General features: G+C 33.7%; 3 protein-coding genes across 6 annotated transcripts; 2 read left to right on the top strand and 1 right to left on the bottom strand.

Annotated features, from left to right (window-relative positions):
* Positions 1–630: 630 nt before the first annotated feature.
* LOC105833310 (structural maintenance of chromosomes protein 5) lies at positions 631–6,775 on the top strand. The gene is made up of 14 exons (XM_012674953.3): positions 631–1,146; positions 1,338–1,665; positions 2,031–2,369; positions 2,449–2,577; positions 2,670–2,877; positions 3,172–3,303; positions 3,427–3,951; positions 4,036–4,165; positions 4,257–4,503; positions 4,593–5,000; positions 5,095–5,322; positions 5,557–5,736; positions 6,164–6,259; positions 6,323–6,775. Exons 1-14 carry the CDS (start codon positions 1,094–1,096, stop codon positions 6,455–6,457), a joined length of 3,138 nt encoding a protein of 1,045 aa, XP_012530407.1. The 5' UTR covers positions 631–1,093; the 3' UTR covers positions 6,458–6,775.
* On the bottom strand, positions 6,530–14,626 carry LOC105833312 (small lysine-rich protein 1). Of its 4 annotated transcripts, none has more exons than XM_012674960.3 (3): positions 7,774–7,839; positions 7,213–7,280; positions 6,530–7,073 (listed from the first exon to the last, which is right to left on the bottom strand). In XM_012674960.3, the coding sequence occupies exon 3, from the start codon at positions 7,054–7,056 to the stop codon at positions 6,787–6,789; it is 270 nt and encodes an 89-aa protein (XP_012530414.1). In that variant the 5' UTR covers positions 7,057–7,073; positions 7,213–7,280; positions 7,774–7,839; the 3' UTR covers positions 6,530–6,786. The 4 variants fall into 4 exon arrangements, 3 of the variants coding, with proteins under 3 accessions (XP_012530414.1, XP_028045104.1, XP_012530410.1); XR_004963083.1 differs by lacking the exon at positions 6,530–7,073 and adding an exon at positions 10,098–14,626 and having other exon boundaries at positions 7,194–7,280; positions 7,774–9,791; XM_028189303.2 differs by lacking the exons at positions 7,213–7,280; positions 7,774–7,839 and adding an exon at positions 8,166–8,239.
* Positions 9,623–22,055, top strand: LOC105833311 (abhydrolase domain-containing protein 2). The gene is made up of 8 exons (XM_012674955.3): positions 9,623–9,727; positions 9,890–10,066; positions 18,341–18,513; positions 18,645–18,812; positions 19,214–19,400; positions 19,475–19,673; positions 19,825–19,975; positions 20,069–22,055. The coding sequence occupies exons 2-8, from the start codon at positions 9,912–9,914 to the stop codon at positions 20,236–20,238; spliced, it is 1,203 nt and encodes a 400-aa protein (XP_012530409.1). The 5' UTR covers positions 9,623–9,727; positions 9,890–9,911; the 3' UTR covers positions 20,239–22,055.
* Positions 22,056–22,410: the final 355 nt, after the last annotated feature.

Raw genomic sequence — 22,410 nt, 5'->3', positions numbered from 1 at the left:
CGAGAATTCTTCAAGATTTTTTTTATTAAAGTTGAATAAACAACTTTATCAGTAAGCATGATGTAGCTAAAATAACATAAACCGCGCGGGAACAAAAAGAGCACTAATGACTGAATAGCACGTGTCGACGGACTGGAGGCAAAAAGGAAGAAATAAAAGTATACATGTATGTATACATATATGTATTATATATGCTGTATATGCAGTTCATGCAATTGCTAGAAGTCTATTCTTTTTACATTCTGAAAACGGAGATAAACGGAGACAAACACCAACGAACACACCTTAAATATTTCCAGAAGCAGAAAGAAACCTGCTGTGAGGTTTCTCTCTGCTGCTAGATATCAGAAAGTAGATCATATATACGATCCTCAAAAAAAAGAAATGGAAGATGTTGCATCCCTTATATTTACCGGCAATTATGCATAAATCATATTTGAGTGATCGTGGTTATCAAGAAGGTTAAATATTTTTAAAAAGTGTGCTTATAATTCAACATTTAAAAAAATCTAAATTTGCATTTGATTTTTCAAAAATAAATTACACGTATATTTTTTAAAAGTACGTTATTTATATCTCTTTAAATAAAAGTTTTTACATAATGTTGAAAATATCAATTTTTTTCTAAAGTCTTTCTAGGAATATATAAAATTTCGCTATTGACAGTGAATTTCAAAATCCAGCCTATAGAGAAGATGCTCTTCGCGCACGTGACTTCTTATATGAAGTCCTTTCCAACTTTTTGGGGGCTACGCTTGATTTATTTGTGCTGCACTTTTTGCACTTAGAATCTTCGCTTTCTCTCTCGCCAACGCCCGAATGTATATGTATCTCGTTTTAAAGTGCAAAAACGTGCAGAAATTTCAAACAAGACGATACATCTTTTGTTTAACGGTATTGGCGGTATTTCTGCATGTACGAGATGGTACGAGATGAACAACCGTGCGAATTGGATAATAGAGAAAATCGGCTATCTCACTTTCAGGCGTAGCTAACGTTTTCATTGTTATCGGCGTGTTTCATTTATCGTGTTCCATAATATTTGCATCCTTTGCGTACAAAACACGGCGTTATTGAGACTTAACCTATCAAGATGGATAACAGAGAGAATGGAATTATCACCTACATATATCTGGAAAATTTTGTGTAAGTGAAGAACATATTAATTTTAATTCTACATAAAATTACTATCTTTATCATGCATCCGATACGATGTGTGTTTAATGTTATGTTTCATTGTTAGACAGAATTTTTTTGTCATAATTTATACATTAATGTATTATTTATTTATTTTATTACATATTTTATTACATTTCTAATATATCCTCTTTTAACAGGACTTATGACAAGATAATAGTGAAGCCTGGAAGATATCTCAATGTGATTATCGGACCTAATGGTTCCGGCAAGTCAACCATCGTTGCTGCTATAGTTCTCGGTTTAGGAGGCAAGCCCAGCATCATAGGGCGGGCTCAACATGTAGGAGAATACGTAAAGTATGGGCAGAATTCAGCAAAAATAGAAATTCATCTGAAAAACGGCTCTAAACGAGATTCTGTGGTAACAAGGATATTTAGTAAGGAAGGAAAATCCACGTGGATGATTAATGGTGTTCAAGCAACTGTAAAAACTGTACAGGAATTCACAACCAGTCTTAATATCCAGGTATATGTTTATCTTAATATTTTTAGTGTTTTTCTTTTAGAAGATTCCAGATTGAATTTGCTTCAGAGTGCCTCGAATCACTTATTAAACAATTATTTGTTACACAACTTCTTATACTTGTATTATAACCTTTCTTTAATTCGTATGATATATAAACATATAAGAGCTTATAAAATTATCTTGGCTTATATTTATATAATTTCTAATAAAGTTTATTTATGTTTTTGTCAATGTATATTAATTTTAATCAAAATTTTATTTATTTATTTTTTTTAATTATACAATTTAGAAGAACGAAGTTAAATCGAAATTAAAGATAATCTACAATGCTAAAAATAAACATTAATCATTTTATTTTTTGACAGGTTGACAATCTTTGTCAGTTCTTGCCCCAAGATAAAGTACAAGATTTCTCAAAAATGGATCCTCAAGCATTATTGGAAAATACAGAAAGGTCTGTCGGAGATCCAAAACTTCTTGAGTATCATCTGGAATTGAAAAACCAAAGAACCACTTTTAAGAAACTAGAATCTGATGTAAGCAATACAAAACGGATATTAGAATCTAAAATTCAGAGGCGTGATGGGCTACAACAAACAGTTGCAACAATAAAAGAGAGAAAGTTAATAAAGAAAAAGATAACAACACTGAAACAAAAAAGAGCATGGATGCAATATGATCAAATGCGGAGGAAGCTAGTAGAGGTATACAAAAAATTAATTTTATAAGCTCTTATATAATTTTCTCTTTTTTATTATTAATTTTTTTACTGTGTTTATACAGTCAAAGAAAACTAGAGATCAAGCAGCAAGACAAATGCAATCAATAGAAACAGAATTACATCCGTTAAATGAAAAGATTGAAAAAACAAAATCTGACATTGCAAAATTAAAAACTTCAATAAATGATTATGTGAGTATGACACATAAAATATACGATTTAAAAAATGAGTTACTGTTAATTAATCAATAATTACAATAATTTGAATTTTTATATATTTTCAGAACAATAAAGTTCAAACTAAGAATAAAAAATTGAAAAACATAATGAATGAGATTCTTAACTGTGAAAATAAGATTAAAGATGTTGAAGAAACATGTTCTCGACAGATTCAAACAGAACAGAATCGAGATCAAGAGATTAATCTCGCGCAGCAGCAGAAAAGCAAATTAGAAAACGACTTTTCCCTCGTGATTAATGAATTTGGATCAGGTTTGTAATGAATGATTTAATTTAAAATTGATGAAAATTGAATGTTGTAAATAGAATTACGAGATCAATGAACAATAATAATCTTTCAAATTTTATTTTATAACTTTTTACTTAATATAATTTATTAAATTATTTAAATATAATTTTATATAAAAACGTTAAATTTTTTCGAATTACAATTTCCAAAACAAACTGAGTGGAAGTCAAACTGGAATTTACAGACTACGAGTTAACTATTTTTGCATAATACTATATGCGCGTTTATTTTAATATATGATATCTTACATATTTCAGAGGAAAGTTTAACGCAGCAACTGAAAAATATAGTAGCTAATATGGAGGAACATAGAGAAATTACTAATAATCTTACCACTAAAGATGTATCATTGAAGCACGAGGATAAAAACCTTAACCGTGAAATAAGTTGTATGTATATAAAGACAAATATACATATCTTTAATTCATTTATTTTTATTTTTTATTATCTTTCTTTTCTTATTATCTTTACTTATTAATTGTTAAATATGCTAATTAAAATTATGATTGCAGATGTACAAGCAGAACTCCAGAATCTTAATATTGATGTGAAACGATTAGAATTATTGAAACAAAGAGATGTGAATGCATACAAAGCTGTACTTTGGTTAAAAGAGAACCAAGATAAATTTTCAGCGACAGTGTATCAGCCCATGTTGCTCAACATTAACGTAAAAGAAGTTTCATATGCAAAATATTTAGAAAATATAATACCGCCTCGAGATCTAGTTGCATTTGCATGCGAAGATAAACGCGATATGAATTTACTTTTGAAGTATTTGAGGGATCAACAGAAACTGAAGGTTAATGTAGTACATTCCGATCCAATGAAAAGAATCTCCATGCAACCAAATATACCAATAGAAAATGTTAAGAGATTTGGCTTTAAGCATTATTTAGCAGAACTTATTGAAGCACCAGCCTCTATAATGAAATATCTAATTTCAATGTATCGTTTACACAATATCCCTGTTGGAACTAATGAAGTCGAGAATAATACAAATTACATACCTCGAAATTTAAGTTGTTATTTTAGTGGTGAGTAGTACATTTTTGGAAGTTTGATTTTTCAAATTTAAGAGATTTTTTTATAAATTCTATTTAAAAACTTTGTTTTTACAGAAAACAATATTTACTCCGTAAGTACATCTAAGTACACAAACGAAATATCGACCAGAATATCACGGGTCAATGGAAATGGAATGTTGTCTATTGTTACGGATAAAACTAAACTACAGAAACTCCAAGAAAGGTGAGACTTGGATAAAAAATTGATAAATTATAATACATTTTATAATACTTTTATAATTTAATTTTATAATAATTATTAATTAATATTATAGATTACAAAATTTTCAAGAAAAAAGGGATCAAATCGCAATTCAGATTAAAGAAATAGAAACTAAAATGCATGAGGAAACTAAAGCCTTAGATGAGTATAGGGCCAGCAGGAAAAAATATCAACAAAATATTCAAAACATTCAAGCGTTAAAGAGTAGAATACACATAGCTGAAAATAAAATTAAACAGATGGAAACGGAACGGATGAGTATTGATGATATAAAGGCAACATGCACTAAGGAGATTAAGGTCTTTTTTCTTTCTTTTTAACAACGCAACCACTTTTAAAAACTCAAGTCAAACAAAACCTGTACTTATATTTAATAAATTATTTACAGGCTATTATAAAGAAACAATTAAAAATGTATAAAGAATTTAATTCAGTTCTGCAAGAATATTTCGATTGCAATACAAGCAATGCAGAAGTTAAATTTGCAATGACATTATTACAACAAACTTTAATGGCCAAAGAAAATGCAGCCGAGGAATTGAAGGATAAATTTCTAACGGCAGAGAGGATATTTAAACAGCACGATGAAGAATATCAACCCTTAAGGAGAGAAACTGAAAGATTATATAACGAAGCACTGGTACTCACAAGTAATCTTAATCCACAAGACAAAGCGTTTAAGCTTTTTAATAAAGCTTTCGAAAAATTGCCAGCTACTATAGCTGAAATAAATAATGAATTAAATGTAGCTCAAGCAAAAGTTTTTTGTATGGCGAAGAATGTGGATGCCGAAAATGTAAGTATGACATGATGGAAATATAATTACTGTTTAATACACCGTAAATAATTGATACAATGAAGAAATCAAATATCTCGTTTATATTTTTTAGATATTACGCGAATATGAAGAAATGCAAGCTAGTATTCAAAACTTAACTGAATTTATTAAGGAAAACACTATCGAACTAGAGCAAATGACAAAAAGGATTGAGAAATTAAAAGAAAAATGGTTAAAACCATTGGAGCAATTAGTTGAAAAGATAAACTCAAATTTTAGTTCTTACTTTTTCGCGATGGATTGTGCCGGCGAAGTTACACTCTCGCATGGAGAAAATGTTGTAAGTGTGCACGCATAATTTTCAAAATGAGCAAGAAGTCTCAAATTGGTAATATATGTCGAAAACAAAACAATCATGATTTGCTTTACATAATTCCTCTAATTATTCTCTATATAAAGGTATTAAGATAGAGTTATCGAAAAATTAATTTTTGTACCGGATATTTTTTGCTCATATTGTACATAAAAATTGTTTCCTTGTTCTTACAATAACTCAATGACAATATATTTTCAGTTGGACTTTGATCAGTATGGTCTAAAAATTAAAGTCAAATTCCGAGATGCAGACGAATTGCAAGAGTTAACAAGGCATTTTCAGAGTGGTGGTGAAAGAACGGTAACCACCGCCATTTATATGATAGCGCTGCAAGAACTGTCGCGCGTACCTTTTCGCTGCGTTGATGAAATTAATCAGGTATGATATGTCTACGTGATGTCAATAATAACAAATGTGCTATATTTACGTAATACATCACTGTCCGTTTTTATAAGTATAATAATATTAGTAGTAGCTTTAGTAACAATAAGAGCAGATGGAATGCATTGATCCTTATATATCATCTAAGATGTTACAAACGCTTTCAAATATTCTTTGACTGGCCAATTCGTAAATTTCTTTGTTCTGATTGGTCAATCAAATGCTACGAAACGTTTGTAGTGTCAAGTGGATCGTATCCTTAGAGTTTTTCTATTTTAACTCCCGTTAAAAAATTGCAAATTAAAAAATCTGTATATACGGAATGTGTGCGCTCAAACTTGCAACCTTTCACTTGCAAGTTCGTCGCTTTTCCACGGAGCTACACGATCTCCCTCTTACAACTTTTTCTTGGTAATTTTATTAGGGTATGGACGCAGTGAATGAAAAACGTGTCTTCGATTTACTCGTCAAAATGACAGGAAGGCTGGGCAGTTCCCAATATTTTTTACTCACTCCAAAAGTAAGCATAACAATAATAATTCATTATATGATAATTTTCATTAATCTCTTATTTTTTGAATAGCTTTTGCCAGATTTAACATATACCGAGACAGTGACAGTGCATTGCGTATTTAACGGGTCAGTTAAGGCAGATGATCAAGAGTTTTCATTTGATATAGAGGATTATTGCAATTCTTTGATCGACTCAGCTAATTAATTAATAGAAAAAAATATGTCGTAGAAGTTGATCTCGTTCCTTATGTAAATATGAAGATGCAAATAATAGTTACATAGAAATTTATTTTATTTTTCATGAAGTTATACACGCTGAATTTTTTTTTTAAGTGTATATAGAAAGTGTGTGCTCAAACTAATATCTTCATAAAACAAGAAAATAGAGATTAAAGATATTTCGATAAGATAAACTATTTTTTTGTTAGCATTAAAACATGATATGATACTTTGATAATTCATTTAACATACGCTTTGTATAAATATTTGTATTACATTGAAACTATTTTTAATGTTTAAAAAATACAGAATTATTTATTTCTTTCTCTTTCCCTTCTTCTTCTGAGCATCTGGCCATGGAAAACCTCGGCACTTGAGCACATCCATGATATTATGGCATGTGTAATAAGCATTTTCCATCACTTCCTCGTTAAAGATGTCCATGGCGAATCGTGCTTTTCCACCGCTTCTCCTCGACTTCTTTGATCCTTTACTTTTGCCACCATTGCCACCTTTACTGTTTTTTCCATTATTTTTTCCATTCGTCTTTATATTAGCCTTCTTTTTACCTTTACCACCCGCCATTGTTATGCGATTAATACCTTTAGAAACAAATCAATATTAAATGTCGCGATGATTTATTGATAAAAATCGTATTTTATAAATCGTACAGTGCTAACTATTGCTAAATTAACGATGTTCAAAATTAACTAATTTGCTTTTAACTATACTTGACTATACTTTCGTTGTGTTCTTGTAGTAGAAAGCCAGGCTCGAACCGGAGCGAGTAACTCTTGTTACCATATCAACTTGTAACAATTATATCAATAAGTTCGTCGCTAAACAAGCTTAACTTCCCAGGATTAAAGCAATGCGAAGTAGGATATTTGCAAGACTATGGAAAACTCGAATGACAACTTTTGGGCGATAAACAGAATATACAGCTGCATAGCTTAATTGGTTCTTACGTAATAACGTAATTCGTCTTTAAAGATAAATTTGTCTTGTGGCCAGATAAAGGTTATCTTATTGAGATTTCGAGAGAAAAAATCTGTTTCAGAAGATACACATCAGAACAGTATCTTGTATGAAAAGAATCACATAAGTGGAACATTATTTTTAATCTTAGTTTTAATTTTAATAATGGTTCTTATATACGAAGTTAATTTAAGAAAAATTTATTGTGAGAAATTTTTGCGAAGCAACAAAACAAATTTATATTAATTTTCATCATTGAGTTTTCGTTGAGCAGCAGCCATGCGAGAAGAGTTTCGATTAGCGAATTATTTCCGCTACACGTACCTACGAAGCCTTGAGTCGCCGACCTCCAAATCTGTAGGTGCACACTTGGCCTTAAACGTGTTGCCATAGCTATACACTTACAATTAGATAAAATTTATAGTATTGATCTATACAATATTACATGATTTTTTTTTTTTTAGAAATTCCGTAAATCTCGACGAGATTACAACCCGCATATAGAAATTTATCTCGCGCAAAGAAATTTTTTAAACATTAAGTTTGAATGCTTGATCTATTTAAATACGAATTTAATTACATTATCTCTAATCTTTCTTTCCATTATCCGTATTAAACTAACAATTAATGAGCTTATGACGTAGTAATACATGTGTCGCCTGACAAATTAATCGGAGTGTGATCGAGGTCACCCAAATTAATTTAATATTACATACCTATATGCACACGTATATACATAATATCTTATATATATATTCCTCCCTACACCCGCAACGAAGAAAACGTCACCTCCCTCCCCGCTCGGACGGCGTGTGTTTGTCGCCGGCGCGTACAGATGTCGGTCGCCAGTCACCCGGCAGAGCCCGACGCGATTGGATGTGTGACACGTGTCGCTGTGCCATCTGCTCCGCTTCGCGAGGCGCCGCCGGCAGGACGAGAGACTTGCTGCCGGCCGCATTCTCCTTATCCCGAACGCATCTTCGAAGGCCGTAATTCGCCGACTGGACTGCCATCAGGTGAGCAGAGTTATCCGAGTGCCGACACCGGCTCCTTCGATCCTCCTCCGTCCTTTTCTTCTGCCCGCCGTCCAACACGATCCTCCCTCGCCCCGTCGTCCGATCGTACGAGTACGCACAAAAAAAGGGCGTGCGTCTGGGATGGCGATATCGCGTGACTTTTTCTTCGCCCAGATGAAAGAGAGAAAACTTTTGTCACGTGGGTAACGAAGAAGTTTTATTACTCTTTACGCTTCCGTCCCTGGAGAAAAACGGTTACGCGACGACCGCTGCTTAAGTTCTCTAGGTGCCGGTTGAGAGACGAGTCTCTTCGTTGTTATTGATGTCCACGGGGGTTTGCTGACCTCTTTATCGAGACGGAGATTACGGCGAGGAAAGTCAGAGGGAAACGTTAGGTCAAAAGCTCCCCTTTGATTCGCCGCGGACGTCGCGTTGATTTGGAAAGAGAGGGATTAATTAACGGGGGCATTAGCGTGCATTGCTCGACAGCGTTGCACCCATCCAACTTACGAAGTCTCTTTCCGCGGAGTGAATAACGAAGGAAGGTTGCTCTTCCTCGCGACCGTTACGTCGCGACGAGGGACATGCGAAAGATACACACAAAAAGATAAAAAAAAAAGAGACAGACGTTCGAACGCGATCCAACGTACCTATATACACACCAGTCGCGCGCGCCTCGTTCGCCGGTCGACGAGAAAAAGGACGCGCGGAGGAACGGATTCGATTTGCGTTGACAGAACTCCTTGGAATTGGGGGAAGAAATTGTCACGTAGAGCGTTACTGCGAGCTCGAGATATTTGCTTACATAAACAAACTTCTCGAGACGCATTCGGTGGGAAAAAAGAACCCGCCGTGAACACCGATCGATCGAAGAAACGCCGAGCGATATCGCCGAGCTTGTCCGAGTTCGTTGTTTATCGATCCGCCGGTATGTCGTCGATAACCTCGTCGTTGCTTCCTTCCTTCCTTCCTTCCTGAAAACGATGTAACGCCTCGCTCGTCGTCGTCGGGAGGTCGGAGATATGGCATCCTCGGTCGCGTAGCCGCCGCTCCTTGCGACCCCGCTCCATCATGTCGTATACCTGTCATCCGAGCGTCACGACCGGCATTCTAATAAAACGCCGTCGATTCTTCCTCCGCTCGCAGGTCACGAAGCGTCAATCGCATGAATCGTCACCCGACGACGGCCGTGGCGTCCACCTATCGACCTCCGGAATCTAAGAGGGAAGACTGCCGTTCTCCTCCCGTTCCGGGAACTGCAGGTGAGATTTGAACGCGTCACACGGTCGCGTGCGTCACCGAAGATAATGCGCGAGTGATGTAACGCTAAGTTATGAAAAAAAAAAAAATATGTATTATTTATATTCAAGAACGGCGAATATTTAAAAGACAAAACAAGTATTTTATGGCGTTTTTTTTTTCAGGCGCCAACGACCCGAGGAAAAGATGTCGACGGCTTTGCTGGCCCTGTTCGCCGTGATCCTGTGCATTCTGTTCAGGATACTGAACGTGAACAGCGCGCCGCAGAGACCCGTCCTCGTCTGCAAGGACCAGGTATTCCTGACGACGGTGCTCAAGATCGCGCCGACCATCGCCGAGCCGTAAGTGTCGAGATTCAAATTTTCACCTCACCTCGCCGATCGTTTCGAGAACGCGTCGACGTCTCCATGAGAGTAGAACGTGGATTTCTCGAGTCCGCGAAAGTGAGGTTAGGTCAATGCTGGACGCCAGACGATCCTCCAGCATGGTAGGCGGCCGCTACCGCTCTCTTATTACCGAATATTTCGAATTGTACGTCACAATGCGAGTAAATATGAAGAAAAAATCTCAGTCACTTGCATCGTGCGACAAATTTGAAAATTATTTGGTTAAGTAGAGTGGCTTTTCCCTTAAAAAATGCAATACTGGACAGTATTAAATTGTCCAGTAATTAATACTTATTTTAAGTATTAAAAGCATTGTTGTTAGTAGTCCAGTATTACATTTTTATAAGAGTTTTGTCCACTGATTTATCAAATTAGGAAATTATATATACAGGAAAAATTGTACGCATTCTTGTTCACTGATTTGTCTGTTATTTACATGACGAAAGAATTATGATTATAATGATGCAGAAGAATAAGTGATGAATAAACACACATAGACAAGATATTTTATATTTCTTGTGGCGTGAAGATCGTTTGATGTTGGCCATAATTTATAAGAAAGATTATTATTATTATTTTATCGTACTCAGATGGGTAAGTCAAAAATAGATCTTGCAAAGTGTTTGCCATAAATTATCCCAGTAAAGTGCCAAAAGCGAAAACGTAAAACAGAATCTGTAAGCAGAATATAATGATGTGACCGATTGAAACGAAAGAGAATCTGTTATTCCGTAACTACCTGACTTGGAATATATTATTTAAATGATTGTGAAGATTCTATTTATGACGGCAATCCACTGTCAGATTATGTCAACAAGCTCAGCTGACAGAAGACGATTCTGCTCGAATCTGCTGGCAAATTAGAGTTCGCTTTCTGAACAGTGCAAAGACTCGCCTAGATCACAATGTAGCGCATAATAATTCCAAAAGCCTCGAAGCTGCTTTTTATTTATATGTGCTTGCACGACAGGTGAAGATTGCTTCCATATTAATGTTGCGATTGCTTTCGCGATTGAATATAATATTTTCTCGTACCAGGTATATTTGAGATAATGGATTGTAGGTTTTGCCTGAACTCGTCAAGGTACGCTCAACACGCGATTATAAAGCGTTTATTTAAAGTGATCATTACTGGGAATGATACCATTATACTGGTCTAGTGTAATGATGTATAACGTTACGTACCGACAGTAAACATAAAGTTGATTCTTGGGTGACACTATACACGGCATGGCACTTATCAAATAAAGAAAGTTGGAAAGAAACAAAAATGACTTATCTCACTTCTTAGAAGTCGTGTGTGAAGTCATTGCTGAAGTCATATCCGTGTAACAAAGTTAATTAATCATTATCTAAACTTTCCGCGTATTTTTATCCACTCAGAATCGATTCATGTAGCAAAAATGCACAGATAATGGTGGAGAAGGGGAGAAGGGGAGAGAGCAAACATACAGAGTTCACAGATTAAATCGTAAAAGAAATAGCGAATTCAATGCCGAAACTTTCCTTTTGATTACGATGACGAAATAAAGCTCGTCGCTTGTCAAATAACTCTTTCCGTTATTCGTTTGTTGTGTTTTGCCACATTACAAGAAAGTATGTTGTGGACAAAGTAACTTATCACTGCTAATTATAGACGGCCAAATAAATTGTTCACACCTTCGTCCGCGACAGCTATTCGAGTCAATTTTGCTAGAGAAACATCCTCAAAAATGTAGGATTTAGGAAAGTAGAAATAGGAAAGTGACTCCTAGACCATACTTTTAGAAATTACGTCCGCTTAACATCAAATATCGGCAAATATCCATTCAGCGAAGCGAAGATATAAATTTTGTTTACTGCGAAAAATTATATACTCGGTACAATCGCTTTGAAATGGAGGCTGTAAGATGGGTAGGAAAATACACGGAGAAATTTTTATAGTAAACATCACTGTGGTAAACAGTAAGCGCGAACCAAGGAAGTAATTATGCAAATTTTTACTATGTTTTTCCATCAAATCACCATGGTATTTACCTATAAAGTATAATTCTCTGGAATTTCTTATGGTCTGTAGCTACCATCGTACATAGTATTTTTACCGTAAAATTTTCTCCATGTAGGGAAGCAATTCTTAGAGAGATTCGCTTAGAATTACGTTCACTTAAGAAACGTTCAAATATCCATTCAATCGTTGCGGATCGATTGTTGCGGCTGTTTTTAAGGGGAGGTATGAATTGTGCTTACTGCGAAACATCACATATCCAATACTCGTTTTAACGGTATCCCGTGGTGTACTCGTTACGTTCGTTTTATTTACTCGACATAGGATGCCACGTAATCAATTCCTGTGTCTGGCACGAAAGAATAGCGCACGTCGGTTAATTTTTTTTTATCGCGTGTATGTGCACGTACGTGTGCGCGTCTGCCCGTGTGATGCGAAGTGCATGAAGCATAATATGAAATCACTCGCGATAACAGTCACACACATATGCGCGCTTATCGCAAATTTCTTTTTCCATTAGAGGAATTATGCTCTGATCGGATGACGCAAACGATGTAACTAATAGAATCATGTCTCATTTTAGGTATTACGTAACACACGTCTCGTCTGTTCTTCTCTCGTTATCTCGGGTAATGTTTAATGTATATCATCGGCGGGAATCGCGCGCGAAAAGTTTCGGTTTCAGCGGCGGTGAATCTGTGCCATGCGCGTACAGGTTTCCAGGACACTCTTATGGAGTTTCACTTCCGTGCGAGAGATACGAGGATAAGAACGCGACTCCGTGTTGCGAACCTGTAATCTTATTAATGCGATGCAAATTAATGCAAAGCGCAGTGTTGTTTTTTTTAAGACACCGTCAAATATTAGATCGCCGGAGCGTTACCGTGACGCTTCTCTTTTGCATTCGTTCCTCGACTACTCGCCTTCACCTCCTCATTAGGCAAATTCCTGAAAAATCAACCGTCATGTGAAAGCGAAATGATCGGTTAGTAATTGCCGCGTAAACGCCGATGTCACGGAAGAAGATCTCGACCGGAATAATGGAGAGAAGAAAAAAATATCCCGTCGTCGGGTACAAATTGCTAATTGCGATTTCTTACCCTCTTACGATTGCGCGTCGCGTGAAAGCGTTTAAGAAAGCGGAAACGGTATCGAAGCTTTGCGTCTCGTGCAGAAAACGGAAGTCTGACACGGTACAAACGCGTGACTTGCCTATCGATCGAAACTAGCTTCATCGGCATCGAGAGACGGTCATTACGTTTCAATTTACCACGGACGAATTCATCGTTGCATGTTCACGTGCCAAGTAACGCTGAAAACCGATCTCCGCTCGCGAACGAACGACGGAGTGAGTTGCTACTTGAACCCGCGTCTGAAGAAGAGATCCTCTTCACTGCGGCTCATTGAGAAATCGCGAAGTTTCCCAATAATAACTCGTACATATCCCTCCGCTTTTACTTCTCATCGAGACTAAACGCCGACGCGAACTTGGCGATCTATAAAAAAATTATAGATTTCAACGGACCGTGCGAACATCGTACTGCGATCCTCCGTACTTGATCGCTACTTTGTGTCACGGAAATCATACCGTTCGCGACACACGCGCGTATGTACACGCAACGCGCTCGCTGAAATCGTCTGTTTTGCGAGCGAGATAGAGAAAGAACTCGTACGTTTCTTTCCTCATGTTTTCCACATTGCTTTTCTCTTTCGCACGACTATATATCGCAATCATTGCAACATGGTGCTCATTATCACATGGTTGATTTCTTTCGAACGACCGGTCGTTTTTGCACTTCCGCATTTCCGCCACGAAAAAAATCCTTTCTCCTGCTGCACGTGCTTTCGTTCCTCGGTCTCTACTCGATGACCTGCTTCTAGTCTCGCGATTCGCAGTCTCACGTGCTTGCGACAAGTTTCATGAATTATTTATTTCTAAACACTGGGGTATGTTCAGTGAGCATAGCATGCAAGCGATCGAAGTTAGAGGCGACTGAAGTCGAGATTCGTTAATTTATATTTTGACATATTACGAATAATAAAATCCTAGCTTTAGTTTTATATGTATTTATATAATTCAAATTGATCTTTTTTTCAAAGAAATAATTTTTATAAAAGTCTTATTTTCATTCGAAAAAATCTGATTCTGTACTTATAACCGCTCCTGAAATAGAAAAATACGCTTTAATATCTCTAAAGTATAATCGCTAAATCTCAAATAACAATAGCTGTCAATGAAAAATGACAGCAAAATCTTAGTATTGTAATTAAAATACTTTATAATCAAAAATTTTGTACATTTTTAAAGATTTATACATTTAAGTATTTTCATGTGTTTAAATAACTGCATGTATAAACACTTCTGAAGCATTGAAATTATTTTTGCATGCGCCAATTCTTTTTGTACGCTTCCGTGTAAACACGTTTTATGCCACCAATGCAAAGTGGCCCACTGCACTTTCCAACCAGGTCGTTTAATATTTTGAGTGTGAGCAAATGCATTTTCTACAGATACATATATATATCACAATGATTAATATATACAAAAATAGAAAGAATTTTACTTTAATATCTAAAAATTTACTAGATATAGATTAGAAAATATTTTTGTGTTGACCAACAAAATAATTATGTAGGATGGTCAAGCATGATAATGTTGCTGTAAAAAATTTTGTCATTCTAACAATCAATTTAAATGTTCAATATAATTTTTTTAATGGTTTAACATAATTATGTTTTTTAGATCTGCATTTCGACAAAATTGTTTTTTTCCCCATGTGTTTTTCCAATAAACATCGATGACTTGAATAAAAAGTCACGTAAAAACGATGCGGCACGCAGAACTTGTTAAACAATTTGAAATAATTGAATACAATTTCATATGTTTTTCCTTGAGATCACATTTATTCAAAATTGTAAAGGAACGAGAGAATTGCGAAACATTATATGCAAATAATTTATCTCACTTTTTTATTTAGCAATAAAAGCCTTTAGGCAACACAAATATATTACTTGCTTCTGTCCATGCAGTGTGTAAACAAATAAATTTTTTTGCTATTGACAAAGCTATTCATATAATGGATTGCCGTTTTATTTGTACAATGAAATGACATTGCTAGCGCAATACTCTGGAAACCATAAAATCAGCAAATTGATAAGCAGTCGTTCTTACATACATCTTGTTTTACTTGCAACTGTTTATGTAACGAATAACTGAAATTTTTATATTAACGTGAGAAGTAGTAAGTAAATAATATTTTTTAATTTGTAAAATTAATAAATTGATAGTGATATACATGTTTTACTGAATCTGTTTGATGTGATTGATTAGAATTTACATGAGGCAGGATGATAAGATAATCTTTTATTTGCACTTCTGTCAAGGCACAATTTACATATTTTTCATATATGTAACTTAAATATTTAAATATTTGATGTATTGATTAGACTATTTAAATTTATTAAACTGACGAAAGATAAAGGAACTAAATAACGATACAAGTAAGTCATTAAAATGGATTGGCACTATCGAAATTTGACAGCAATATTTTTCAATCTGTGAGTATACAAACGATGAATAATATACATTCAATAAGTACAGCCTTTAGACATTTGATCGTATCATGCGTGACCGTGAACTCTAAAAATCGACACATGGAACGGCATGTGGAACGACATATGTGTTTAATTTTTTAACAAATAAAGGGGACGACACAAAAAAATATATGCACTATTTAATAAAATTAACATCCGCTAGTATAATCAGATATTATTTGTTTTGACAACAAAAATCAAACTCCGTCAAAATTTAATATTTACATTGATCGCTGACATACCTATGTTACTCTCTAGGTAACTTATGACTCTTATATAACTACAATATTTTGAACGCCACGCTCGATCGAATAAAACTGCTTGAAAAAAATAAATTGCGTCACATTTTCTTTCAGTAATATATTACGTCAGTAAATATTACAATAATATATTATGCGCATATTTATTTCTGAGAAATTCTATAATGTGAAATACACAATTTATTATGTCTACAATTTTGATTATTTCATTTTTTGTATACAAAAATAAGCATACTGCTATATGATTGCGAAATAAACATAAATACAAACGGAACAGGAGTCTCTCGCGCTTTATCATCAGCGCGCATACTGAAAATCAATATAATCGGCGTAACGGGAAATCACTGTAGAAAGAGTAGACTTCTCTTTGGCACTTGAAGGCCCGACTATAGTTTATCCTACTTTTCCCTATCGCGCCTAATTCGTACGATGACTTCGCGGCTACCAACACGGTATTAACACGTTTCTCTTTACGTTTGCCTTTACAATGACGAATTGTCACGTATATTGATTGTGACTACATGTAGGACGTTGCGGCAACTCATTGCGAGAGAAAAGAATTTTATTTAGACTCTCAAGAATCGCGCGAGAGAGTTTAGAATAGAATCTACTCTCTTACTTTGCAATTTTAACGAAGAAAGGTTGAATAGAAAGCAAGAGAAAAAACACGAACCGCAGAAATGTCTAAGGCTTATTGAACGAATGAAGTTCAGATGGCAACAGTAAGATCGTAGTATTAGGAAACTTTACGGTTTTTAGTATATCTTGAGGCTGTTGAAGAAAATTACCGAGGTAGTTGAGTAAGTTGCCGAGGAGATTGGAGAATAGTCTAGCAGTCCATGTGCATTGAAGAATAAATTTCAGCGAACGTCTTTCACTTTCATTCACAAGAGATTCGCGTGAAGGGCTTCCCGCAATAATTTTCTTTTCAATCTTCCCACGATGTAAAAAAAATAGCATTTTTTTATTAAAAAGAAATTATTAAATAAAAATATCGCGAAAATATTTTTCCTACAAATAAGAAGCGAATTATTTTGCCGAGTTGATTTTGTTCTGGGCGATCGATATTGTGTTACCGTATTCTATCGATCCACATTGTCGTGCAACTTCGTGTATTTCTTTCATTAAAATGCAATAGTCGTATACAGTCAATGCAGGTGCTGTTGAAATAATAGTCGTCGAACTATACACTACAACGCCAGATTGCCGTTCTTTGGCAGCTACGTAATTGCATACGCGATTACGACAGTAATTAGATGCTACTGCGATTTATGAGCAGACGGTGAAAGGTACAGCAAAGAAGAAAGATTTGAAAGGCTTTGGTTTCGAAAAAGTATGATCTCCTTTGACGAAATATTATCGTAAATTTGATATTGTCGATGTTTGCTGCGAATAAAAATAATTATTGTTGTATCTAGCAATTTTATTTTCTTCGGTAAAATGACTTATCTTCTTACTGATGCTTTCTGCTAATGATTGTGATTTTTAACACTGATTCATGTTTCCATACAACAAAACCAACAAGAAGATCGAGCACACTAACATATTATATTTCTTCGTGCAGCGTAGCAATAAACGTTCTTTTTGGTAAATTCATTTCTCATATGCTCCGTTCCGTGCTCCATAATCTATACGGTTTCTTACTATTCTCTATAAACGAATTTAACGACGCGGTACATTTTCACCAATTTTCTTTGCTTGAGCGCCGAGTAAAGTGCATATTGCAGTAAAATGTATATCGTATAAGTACAGTTTTAGTGTTTTATGTTTCAAAAAAATTATGATAAAGTATAAAACGAATTTTTACTAAAAATAAATTAATTTTATAGAACGACATAAAATTATTAATTTTTTTAATGCAAAAACATTTTAAACATTTTTATTAGAAAAGAAATCGATGAATGATAGCAAATGTTTAAGCACATATCGTTTATATATTTAATAGTCTTTATTAGCATATTCGAATTACAATATATCATTACAATATCATAATTACAAAAGCAATAAAAAGTCGACTCGAGTAAAATTTATACTTAAACTATTTAAAGTTTACCGAAAGTTAATAAAATATTGTAAAGAAAATACACAAATAAGAACTCCTCTCTATTGTCCTAAGCGGAACATTGGAAGTAATATTTTTAAAATGTAATTTATGAGATTTTAAACATTTGGCAGAATTTTTTTGCTGTAATATTCTTTTAAAATTCAAGAAATTTTAGTATTGATTCTAGCAATAAGATGATGAACATGATAATACGCACAAAAATAAATAAGATAAAAGACTAAATATATTTTTATTTAAAAATTACATATATTTTTTGTAATTAGTAAAAATGAGCATAATGAATAACATTTATAATAAATAAAAGTATAGTTCTTGATCTATTTCAGATATAAGCCAACGAGGTTGTGGGGTTTCAGCGGCCACGTACAAACTATTGTCCACAGCATTGTAGGACGTGTTCGGTGTCCTTGGCCCATTGGAGAACGCGTGTATATCGGTCTTCCAGATGGAACCACCCTTACGTACGATCTCTATCAACCTCTGACTAATGGACATGAAGGTATCAATAGATTAATCACAAGTGACTTGAGTTTTATTAATTTTTCTTAGAAAATGTTCTAAACATCTTTAATAAGAATGTTTTTTTTTTTTTAATTTAAGGTACTTAGATATTAGTTTTCTTTGTTCCAGATGATATAACGATAGCCATCTGTCCTGGCATCGGGAATAGCTCGGAGAGCGTGTATATCAGAACGTTCGTACACTTCGTGCAATGTCATGGATATCGGTGCGCGGTACTTAATCACGTCGGAGCCCTTTCGAGTGTCAAGATCACGGCACCAAGAATATTCTCTTACGGTACGTGTGAATAAATCGATAAAACTTGTCCTGCTGGGGCAAGGCGGTCGATCGAAGAAAGTTAGCAAATAATAATCAAGTTCCTATCACGCGAGTACGTACACATGTTGAGCAAACTGTATAGCTATGGGAAAAACCCATTCCGATGTCGAGCTTCACAAAACTTTCTAGGTTACGCTGTTATACGTGTTATGATATCTTATTCATAAATGAATATTTGATATAATCGATATGAAAATTTTCCAGTAGTGACGAAGAAATTGTAATTAAAATTACATTTATATTCGACATAATATTTATTTGATAAAAAATAATTTTATAGATATACTTAACAAAACTTGCTTTTTTTTATTCAAGAGGAAAACTTGAGAAAAACTTTACAATACGCATTTTCTGAATAGGTCATACGGACGATTATAGCTCGATGTTACAACATCTAGTAGAACAGCACCCTAATACCAAAATAGTTTGTATCGGATATAGTTTAGGCGGCAATTTAGTGACGAAATATTTGGGAGAACATGGTCCCAATAAATTGCCTAATATTATAGGAGGGATATCGATTTGTCAAGGATACAATGCTCTCAAGTAAATATAAATAGAATTGACAATTAAAATGGATCGAATAAAGAGAGAATATTTACTCTATATATTTTTTTCAGAGGAACGAAGTTTCTGTTAAATTGGCAGAACTTTAGACGTTTTTATCTGTATATAATGACAGAATCGATGAAGAATCTTATTCTCAAACACAAACATATGCTTCTGTCTGAGGATGTAAAACAGAAGTGTAATTTGAACGAGCGAGACATAATTTCCGCTGCGACGTTACCCGAACTGGACGAAGCTTATACGAGAAGAGTAAGTCTAATTCTTTCATAAACACATAATTATATATGAATTATACAAGTTAAATATATTTTATCATCTGTAAAGCTATGACTTTCGACATATTCTATTAATTTCGCTGTTACTTATTGATCCGATTTTCACGAGGTGTTTCACTGTTTAGGTACACAACTTTAGGTCTGTACAAGAATTATACAAGTGGAGCAGTTGCGTCTTTTACCTAGACAATATCACAACACCGATGGTATTTATCAACGCGGTGGATGATCCCATCGTGCCGGAGGTGTTATTAAATCCAATTAAAGAACACGCGGGTGAATATCTAAATATACAGTTTAGATACATAGAAATAAGAACGTACATATAATAAGTTAAAATATACTTTCTCTTATATTTCTTAATTTCAGCAAATCGCTTAAATACATTATATGTGGAACTGGCTCACGGAGGTCATCTAGGTTTTTATGAAGGAGGTTTTCTGTATCCAAATCCTATAACATGGCTAGATCGAACTCTAGTGTCCCTTGTGGGATCTCTGACACTAGCGCATGCGGACAAGGCTCTCAAAGCCTCTTAATCAAATTTAGTTCGATTAATGTATTCGTGTTATTGGATATTGATCGACAGCGTGTCACACACATTCTGATTTTGTGAGATCAAGCACTGTGCACATGATCCACGTTTAGATAATCGGAATGATTTATAATAAGGCTGCAACAAGACTGCATTGAAAACGGCAGATTATAAACTAACAAAAATGTCTGGTACATAGTTCGATTATTTCATAAAGTGAAGTAGACAGGATCTTTCACAAACAGATACAGAGAAAAAATAAATGATAAACGCGACTGTAAAATAACAAATGTTTGCTCATTGACATTTTCGAAATTGAGTATAGCCAAATTACGCGACTCTTTATATACAGTTATAATTAGTAGAATTTTTATTACACAATGCGGCACAATCAAAATTAGACAGCTTAATTATTTAAAAAAGGAAGTAGAAACAAAATGAATTTTTCAATATTTTACTAAATATTTTACTAACGCTTCTTTCTCAGGGATCTTCTATAGGGTGATGATTTAATAATGGGACTATCAATAGTCCTTAACTAAAGATTACGAGAACTATTTACTATAAGCGTTTAGTCATGCTCCACATTGAATGTAAGTTCAATGCAATACAGAGCATCTTGTGTCCTTTTCACCAAGAAAAATTTGTATTTATGTACAATATGTATTAATATAAGATATATCGACTTAAAACATATTTACAAATGCGTCCGCTCTAATGTGTCTATTCTAAAATTAGCTTTATCGATATGGAAGTTTCATCACTGCTGTATATACATAATAAACGATGTATATTTATTATCGGGATTGGTAGTAACATTATATCTGTAAGAAAATCTCTTAGATCAAATTCTTTGTTCGAGTCTAAAATGTAGGCCTGAAAGTATACTCGAATGTATACACGAAACTTTGTAAATATATTTTTTAGCTAGAATTATTAGCAAATTATTAAGAAAAATACTAAATTTAACAAATTTGATATTACTACCTCCGGATTAATACAGATATTTCTTTATGTAATATATAAATTTATTTATCGAATCGAAGGCATCTTTGATTCGATAAATTAGTAGTCAGAATCATATCCGCATTTAATATTGCGTTATAAGCAATTACTTAAGCGATTAACGCAAAGACATTAAGCATTATGGAATATTATATTACATGAAATAATTTGCAGTCAAAATGTTCTTTAATTATCTGATTTATAATGTATTCTTATTATATGCTCTATAATACAATGATAAATGTATGATATTTAACCTATTATATTTCCTTACATGCATCAAAGTATCTTGTTTTTGTTCATGAAATTTATTAAATTTTAATCCGAAATGAGGAATATAACAGATTAATGCTACATTAAACGCATCATACATTTATCGTCGTGATAAAAATACCAAATATTTTATTCAATACGTCCATATTGATAAAGTTGATACGCAATATGCAATAATTTCCGACATCAAATAATATATTTTAATCGATAGATTTATTAATCATCAAGCATTTGTGTCGCGCGTGCGATGATATCATTTACTTGATATTTATTTCCTATTATAGCGATTTAATGATAATAATTTAAATGGTACTAATGATTATTGTGGGTGATTCCACGTCAAATTAGGCAGCAAGAAAAGCGAGTATTTAATGGCTTTTTCTCTATCTTTTTCTGTTTGTATATAATATATTTATGTAAAACTTTAATGCCATAATGATGACGCTTTTCGAGGCATCGAATTTTATACGAATTTTGATATTACGATGTCTTTCAAAAGCTCCAATTTCTATATAAAAATAAAAGAGATAAAAAATTTAAAAATTTTAAAAAATTTAATGACCAATTAACCAATTTGAGATGCACTTATTATTACATACAATTGAATAGATTTTTTGATAACATTTAAATACATTTTTTTTTTAATGATAAATTTTTACTTTTTCGCGAGATATCTAAATAATAATTTTAATAAATTTTTATATATTTTTTCTTTGTTTTTCTTAAAACTTTTCTAAGTTTTTTATTTTTCATATCTTGAGCTTTATTATGTTTTTTCTTATAGATTTTTTAATTATAGATATAGGCATCTTAAATTTTGATGTCTAAAAATATATGTTTATTCAGTTAAACATATGTTAAAATAAAATTAAGTTATTGATGCAATTATTTTATGCTA

This window comes from Monomorium pharaonis, chromosome 4 (genome assembly GCF_013373865.1).
Source record: "Monomorium pharaonis isolate MP-MQ-018 chromosome 4, ASM1337386v2, whole genome shotgun sequence".
Taxonomy (NCBI): Eukaryota; Metazoa; Arthropoda; class Insecta; order Hymenoptera; family Formicidae; genus Monomorium; species Monomorium pharaonis.
This window is presented reverse-complemented; position numbering and strand designations above follow the sequence as displayed.

Coding starts and splice junctions, on each gene's coding strand:
- LOC105833310 (XM_012674953.3), top strand. CDS start 1,094: ATGGATAACAGAGAGAATGGAATTATCACCTACATATATCTGGAAAAT. Junction 3,952..4,035: donor TTTAAGTTGTTATTTTAGTG/GTGAGTAGTACA, acceptor TTGTTTTTACAG/AAAACAATATTTACTCCGTA. Junction 5,001..5,094: donor AGAATGTGGATGCCGAAAAT/GTAAGTATGACA, acceptor TATATTTTTTAG/ATATTACGCGAATATGAAGA.
- LOC105833311 (XM_012674955.3), top strand. CDS start 9,912: ATGTCGACGGCTTTGCTGGCCCTGTTCGCCGTGATCCTGTGCATTCTG. Junction 19,401..19,474: donor CAAGGATACAATGCTCTCAA/GTAAATATAAAT, acceptor TATTTTTTTCAG/AGGAACGAAGTTTCTGTTAA. Junction 19,674..19,824: donor ACGAAGCTTATACGAGAAGA/GTAAGTCTAATT, acceptor TTCACTGTTTAG/GTACACAACTTTAGGTCTGT.
- LOC105833312 (XM_012674956.3), bottom strand. CDS start 7,840: ATGGCAACACGTTTAAGGCCAAGTGTGCACCTACAGATTTGGAGGTCG. Junction 7,074..7,773: donor GGCGACTCAAGGCTTCGTAG/GTACGTGTAGCG, acceptor TTGTTTCTAAAG/GTATTAATCGCATAACAATG.